Raw genomic sequence first — 7,359 nt, forward strand, 5'->3', positions numbered from 1 at the left:
CAACCAGTTTCATGCATTTTTACACAAGGAGTCATCATGCAATGAAAAGATTTGGTACCATTTGTTTATTAACTATCTTAAGAGCTGTACTGCACTGTTGTGAGTGCAAAATAAATAAATAAAAATGTTCTCAATAAATAATGAAAACCCCAAGTTATGTCAGGGATTTGGTTAAGGAACAAGTGGCTTTTTTAAAATAGTTTTATTTGTTTATTCTTTTATTATTAAGTAACAGTAGTGACTAAACAGGTGAAAAAAAAAAAAAAGACAACAATGGAGGAAAAATAATAATGATTAAAAAAAAGTTTTTAATATATTTATAATGTTATTTAAAAATAATATTAAACTAAAAATCATAGTATATGTGTTAAATATAAATAAAAAATAAGTAGTTCATAATAAGGGAGGAGTGTAAACAAATAATTACCTTTAAAAATGTGAGCTCTTGTAGTCCAAGGGTTACTGGCAGGGCTTGAGGGTTGTTTATTGAGGTGGGGGTTCTGCTGTTACTGGCAGTAGGAGGAGGTTTTTACTGTGGTGAAGGTGTGTCCGTGTGTGAGAGAATTAACATTATCATAGTTGCTAGAAATTCTGTCCATATCCTAAGCTGAACTGACCTCTTATGTACATCTACTCAAATGTAGAATCTCTTTCTCCTCCAGCTGTACGTCTCGTCAGAAAGCCGTTTCAACACACTGGCGGAACTGGTGCACCACCATTCCACGGTGGCCGACGGCCTCATCACCACGCTGCACTACCCGGCACCGAAGCGCAACAAGCCCACCATCTACGGAGTTTCACCCAACTATGACAAGTGGGAGATGGAGCGCACTGACATTACCATGAAGCACAAGCTGGGAGGGGGCCAGTACGGGGAGGTGTACGAGGGAGTTTGGAAGAAGTACAACCTCACTGTGGCTGTTAAGACACTAAAGGTAAGATGACAACGAGTTGTGAGATTGGCTCTGTAAGCTCATACACTTGACATTATGAAGAAAGGACATATATCAATATTTGACACCTACTGTTGTCCCATATTTACAATGTATATGCTTTAATCTGTAATTTGGCTGAATAATGCTTCCATCTGGTGTTGTGTGAATGCAACTGCAACCAGTTTCCAGGTTGTGCTCACTTTCTTGCTAATAATTCTGTCCAGGAGGATACGATGGAGGTGGAGGAGTTTCTCAAGGAGGCTGCTGTCATGAAAGAGATCAAACACCCCAACCTGGTACAACTGTTAGGTACGTTGTTCAGAGGAGAGGATTTTTGTCTCAGATGAATTCTTATCCAGGGTCTCTAAATAGTTTATAGGCCAGTCTGTGAAGCATTTTATTTTTCTTTAGTTAATGCTTATAAAAGTAATACAGTCATGGAAAAAGTATTAGACATGTCATGGAAAAAGTATTAGACCACCCCTGCTTTCTTCAATTTATTGTTCATTTTAATGCCTGGTACAACTAAAGGTACATTTGTTTGGACAAATATAACGTGACAACCAAAATAGCTCGTAAGAGTTTATTTTAAGAGCTGATATCTGGATATTTCCCATGGTTTTCTTGATAATGATTTGGGTTATTATCAAGAAAACCATGGAATATGGCTAGATATCAGCTATTGAAGTTGAAATTGATGTGTTTTGTTTCTTTTGCAGGCGTGTGCACACGAGAGCCACCATTCTACATCATCACAGAGTTCATGACCCATGGTAACCTACTGGACTACCTGAGAGAGTGCAACAGAGAGGAGGTCAATGCAGTTGTGCTGCTCCACATGGCCACACAGATCTCCTCTGCCATGGAGTACCTGGAGAAAAAAAACTTTATACACAGGTGGGTGTAAAGACTTTTTTTTCAAGTCTAAATTTAATCAAAGATCAGTATTGAACGTGAGTGAACTTTCAGTTTTCATTGTCTGAGGTTTTTCAGGCAGCCTGGTTACATACATGCAGTAGTGTGGTCTCAGTCAGAGCTGCACAAACACTAAAGAAAAGATCTTTGTCCTTTAATCTTATTTTGTCTCCATTCCTAAGCTGCTCTCCTCTTACTCTTCCATCTGTTCTCGCAGGAAGACACACAGGTCCATGTTGTTACATAGCGCGTTTGTTCTGGCACGTTTAACAAGGTCCCTTCGAAGCAATGAGATGATTTATGCCTTTTGTATTTGCCAAACTGCATTTTAATTTTTAAACCTTACAAGACTCAGCTTGCGACTCTGCTCCACACAAAACATCTCTAGGAATTCAACACAACTGTAGATGTTGTAACACGACATTCTATTGATATTTTTTTTACTTTCTCTTTGTTTTTGTCTTTATATTTTTTTTTTAATGTCTGTGAGTTCAAGTCAGCTTATGCATTGCTTTGTCTGTCTGTTTGTGATTTTAGTCAATATTCCACAGCAGCCTCCTGTTCGTCACTCATTCTCCACTTTTTTCTCTCCTGCAGGGACTTAGCAGCCCGTAACTGTCTGGTCGGGGAGAATCACCTGGTAAAGGTTGCAGACTTCGGCCTGAGCAGGCTAATGACTGGAGACACCTACACAGCTCATGCTGGGGCCAAATTCCCCATCAAGTGGACCGCCCCGGAGAGTCTGGCCTACAACAAGTTCTCTATTAAGTCTGATGTCTGGGGTGAGTTTGAGCTCATCGCTAAAATGAATTCCTGATGTTCCTGCCTGAATACCTATTTTTTTTTCAGATTCTTATTCAACAAGGGGGAAACAATTTCACTCATTAGAACATTTCAGATATTCCAACCATGACTTTATGTTACAGTAATTCAGTCCTTGACATGTTTCTTTTGTTGATTGTTGCTTTGTTTTGTGCCTCTATCTGCAGCATTTGGTGTGCTGCTGTGGGAGATCGCCACCTACGGTATGTCTCCCTACCCCGGCATTGACCTGTCCCAAGTGTACGAGCTGCTGGAGAAAGATTACCGAATGGACCGACCAGAGGGCTGCCCCGAGAAGGTCTACGAGCTCATGAGGGACTGTGAGTAGCAAAACTCATCTATCCACAATATGATTAACCCTTTTGCATCCCTTTAAAAAATGTGCTTTGATGTTCATGTCACCCCCTTGCCATGGTTGACATTTAGAGGCACTCTATTCTTTTGGAAATATTTTTAAATTATTATTTTCCTGTCAGGCTGGAGGTGGAACCCCTCAGAACGTCCATCTTTTGCTGAAACGCACCAAGCCTTTGAGACCATGTTCCAGGAGTCCAGCATCTCTGACGGTCAGTTCTGCTGTCTTTGATATTTGAAGCACCTTTTACTTCTAGGTGTTATCTTCTAATATCCACAGACACCCTCTTGTAGGATGTAATGAGATTGTTAAATCTTGACTTTATCGTTCTTGTTAGAGGTGGAAAAGGAGCTTGGCAAGAAAGGGAAGAAGGCCATATTAGGCCCCATCCAGCAGGCTCCACAGCTGCCCACCAAAACCAGAACACTTCGCAAAAACATGGACAACCGGGACGGAGACAGTCCAGGTAAGATGCACTCACACCCACTGCTTCTACTGCCCATGTTGCTGAAATTTTATAAAATAGTGTTGTTGTTTTTTTGAATGTCCAGTTTCCTAAAATATGTTGCAGTTTGATAATAATTAGTTGTAAGTATTTTATTTTTCTTCATCACTGATGTTTTCCTGGTTCTTCCTCAGATCTGGTGGACCCGGAGGTAGCCGTGTCGTCACCCATGCTCCCCAGAAAAGAGCGCCCCCTCCTGGACAGTAACCTGAATGAGGATGACCGTCTCATACCCAAAGACAAGGACAAGACACGTGGCAGTGGCTTTCTAAGTCTCATAAAGAAAAAGAAAAAGAATGCACCAGCTCCGCCCAAACGCAGCTCCTCTTTCAGAGAGATGGACATCCACCACGACAAGAGGGGCGTTACTCCAGATCCTCGAGAAGGCGACAGCTTCAACAACGGTGCATCTTTGGCTGTCAATGACATCACACATGGCCTAGACTCTGCAAAGTTCCTGGGTCCTAACAATAACGGGGCAGGGGGCATCACCAACGGGGCTCCCACCTACCCAGGACCATTATTTCCCAGGAAGAAGGGAGTTCCTGCAGTGCCTGGCCCAGGAGGAAAAGCAGCGACAACACCACCCAGCGAGGAGGAAACCATGTCTAACTCAAAGCGTTTTCTCTGGTCCTCCAGCATGCCCACCGGCTCAGATGGCACTGAATGGAAGTCTGTCACACTGCCGCGAGACCTCGGCCAGCGCCACTTTGACTCAGGCACATTCGGGGGCAAGCCAGCTCTGCCTCGCAAGAGAACCAGTGAGCAAAAAGGGGAAAATGCCCCTCGAATGGGCACGCTGACTCCTCCGCCACGTCTGAACACGTCATCGGATGTTTCCTCTGCCTTCTTAGGCAAAGACACTGATCCCAGTCCTGGTTCAAGTCCCCAGGCATTAACACCCAAGGTGGTCAGGAGACCAGGGTTGCCGGGACTGGAGAACTCCAAGACCAGCGCTCTGCACGCTGAGCTCCTGAAGCCCAATGTGTTCCCTGCTTTAGGGGCAGCTGGAGAAGAGTGCAGGGCCCGCAGAAACAAGCACTCTGGGGACTCTGGCAGGGAAAGAGGAAAGTTACAGAAACCCAAGCCAGCTCCACCCCCACCCCCCACCAATTCCAAAACAGGCAAGAGTTCCCGCAGTCCCACTCAAGAACTCCCTTCCTCCTTATCCACCTCAGATATCAAAGCTAAGGGTCTCCCCTCTGTCTCAGAGCCGCACCATACAACCACTGCCAGTGACCAAGCCCGCTCACCCCTCAGTGAGGGCTCCAAGAAGCTGCCTGTGGGCTCCACCTCCAAACCTCAACCGTTAAAGACCTCCACCTCGTCTTCTTCAGTGACCACCTCCCTCTCCAGCCAGAGCCTAGGAGGCTTCCCTTCCTCCCTCACCTCCCCCGGGGACCTGAGCTCACCCACTGCCTTCATCCCGCTAGTGAACACCCGGCGCTCCCTCCGCAAAACTGCACCCCGCCAGGCTTCCGAGCGCACCCCCAACTCAGCTGTGACGCGCGAGATGGTGCTGGAAGGCACCGAGCTGCTCCGTGCTGCCATTTGCCGCAACTCGGAGCAGACCGGCAGCCACAGCGCCGTGCTAGAGGCCGGAAAGAACCTGTCCAAGTACTGCGTGAGCTTCGTCGACTCCATACAGCAGATGAGGAACAAGTTCGCCTTCCGCGAGGCCATCAACAAGCTTGAGAGCAGCCTGCGCGAGCTGCAGATCTGCCCCACCGCCACAGGGGGCGCCAACGCACAGCAGGACTTCAGCAAGCTGCTGTCCTCTGTCAAAGAGATCAGTGACATTGTTCAGAGGTAGCGCCATAAAATCTTAAACTACAAAGACGTAAAACTGATATGAACTGTATCTTACACTACCCTTTTTTCTGAGCATGCGCATGAACGGTCAGCGCCGAGCTCGTGTCGGGGATCTGAGGGTAAAGTCTGCGGGAGAGCAGCGGCAGAGTGTAGGTTTTACACTACAGTACACTCTGACACACTTAAGCCTGTGGTTTTTGTGGATGGACTCAAAGGAATCTCTCTGTCGATGTCGTCAGACAGAGTTTGCAATATTGAAAAGCCTTAACCATGACCGAACTGTGTCTTTTGGCCTTTATGAGAGGCGAGGGGCCAATACTTTATCAACATGACTTTTCACCAATCATTTTTGAAATGATCATGTCTTATGTATTCTTGTTGCCTGTTCCCCTCCATCCATGACACTAGTAGAAAAGAGGCCTGTGATATTTGTTTCCATCACTGTTTTTCATTGATGCCGATGACAATGAGCAAAAACAAAAACACTTAACCTCATCTTGTTTTAGGATGCCTTCTAACATGACTGATCTCATAGTTTCATTTTCACTTTCACCTGTGAGAAATAGGGAGCTTCTGGAATCAGTGTTTATAACCTGTCCAACACTTCCCAACATTTTTGCATCGCTTTGTAACATTTCATCAGTGATTGGTCGTGCGTTGAGGGATGAAAACATGTCAGTGTTTGTTCTGTATGAATGCTTTTTGCAGTATTTGCAACCATGTGCCATAAAATAATAATGGGAGCAAGCAAATGAGGCAGAATGAGCTTCACCTTTTTGCTTCACTGCACACTTTGGTAACAAATAGTGCCTTAAACACTATTGGCAGAGCTGTTTAAGACTTGCCACTTTACAAGTGCAGAAGTGGCAAAGTGGTTAAGAATAGCTGCATTGATTTGTTTAATGGATTTAAATGTGTGATTTGCCATACCAAAAACCTTTGTCTCCAGTCTGTACTGGAGAGGGACCAGGGTGCACGATCTGCTTCTTAGCAGATCTGACTGTTGTTTTATGTTGTCCTTAGACTGGACCTTTTTTTTTTTTTTTTTATAAATTCAACTTTCTCTACATGCCAGTCACAAAAGCCATCAGTAGCAGCTCGGCCTTGAAGCAGCAGCAGCAGCAGCATGCTGTTTGATCTGTAAAGAGGAATCACAGGCTGAAACAGTGTTTTCTCGACCACTGGAGGGACACTTTGCCTGAGAGAATTAGTTTTGATGGTGGGTTAAAGTCACGTGGTCCAAATGCTGTTTCAGAGGCCTTTCCACCCCAGCCGAAAAAAAAAATATATATATATCCTGGGGGAAACACTGGACTGAAATGTTTATGGATCTGTCACTTGCTGTCTTACAAAGTAATTAGTGAGAAGCTGACCATTATAGACTAAAAGAACCCATGAAATTCCACTGTAACATCATACGTTCCTTCATGCTCGTCAGTAACTCTTGGACATTTTCAGTATTCGTGCCCTGTCTGACTGCGATGCCTGAGGACACAAGTCAACTGCAAGCTGCCTTGACTTCAACATGGTACTTTCAGTGTTGGCTTTTTGTTATTCTGCTCCTTTACCAACCATACCACTACTCTACTTTAATGTCTAAGTCTTCTCACCAGTTTTGTAGACAAACTTTGCTTTCCTTTGTAAATATGTTTTCTTTTTCCTATTTGTTTCTCTCTCTCTAGCCTTGGTGCAATTTTTGTTGCAATAAAATACAAAGCAGTTGTGCTACTTGAAATACATTTCTGGCTCTCGTGCTTTTTCCTGTGTGATCTTTTCCAAAGTTGATTTTGAAAGCGCTTTTCAATCACCTTACAGATGTGGTCAATACAGATGTGTATATACAGTACATAGAGTATACTGATTATTTCAGTTCAAAAATAAATTAGATGTTAAGTAAAATTAGTAAACCCACTGGAAAAGGTCCTGCATTGATAGTACACAAGCACTGGCTTTAAAAAATAAAAGTACTTATTTAAAGAATATTACTTATGCAGAATGGCCAATTTTAGAATATC

The 7,359-nt window shown here is 44.0% G+C and overlaps 1 protein-coding gene across 4 annotated transcripts in view; it reads left to right on the forward strand.

The window, feature by feature from the left end:
• abl1 (c-abl oncogene 1, non-receptor tyrosine kinase) overlaps nt 1-7,083 on the forward strand; it is a 32,352-nt gene extending 25,269 nt beyond the window's left edge. For 2 of the 4 annotated variants that reach the window (XM_059357998.1, XM_059358000.1), the window contains exons 4-11: nt 645-935; nt 1,160-1,244; nt 1,655-1,832; nt 2,448-2,632; nt 2,840-2,992; nt 3,149-3,238; nt 3,365-3,493; nt 3,667-7,083. In XM_059357998.1, the coding sequence (XP_059213981.1) occupies nt 645-935; nt 1,160-1,244; nt 1,655-1,832; nt 2,448-2,632; nt 2,840-2,992; nt 3,149-3,238; nt 3,365-3,493; nt 3,667-5,345 (2,790 nt within the window). In that variant the 3' untranslated portion in view covers nt 5,346-7,083. The remainder of the gene's footprint in view (nt 1-644; nt 936-1,159; nt 1,245-1,654; nt 1,833-2,447; nt 2,633-2,839; nt 2,993-3,148; nt 3,239-3,364; nt 3,494-3,666) is intronic. The other 2 variants (XM_059357999.1, XM_059358001.1) reach the window with 1 other exon arrangement.
• The last annotated feature ends 276 nt before the right edge of the window (nt 7,084-7,359 follow it).

The sequence above is a fragment of the Centropristis striata genome, chromosome 19, assembly GCF_030273125.1.
Source record: "Centropristis striata isolate RG_2023a ecotype Rhode Island chromosome 19, C.striata_1.0, whole genome shotgun sequence".
Taxonomy (NCBI): Eukaryota; Metazoa; Chordata; class Actinopteri; order Perciformes; family Serranidae; genus Centropristis; species Centropristis striata.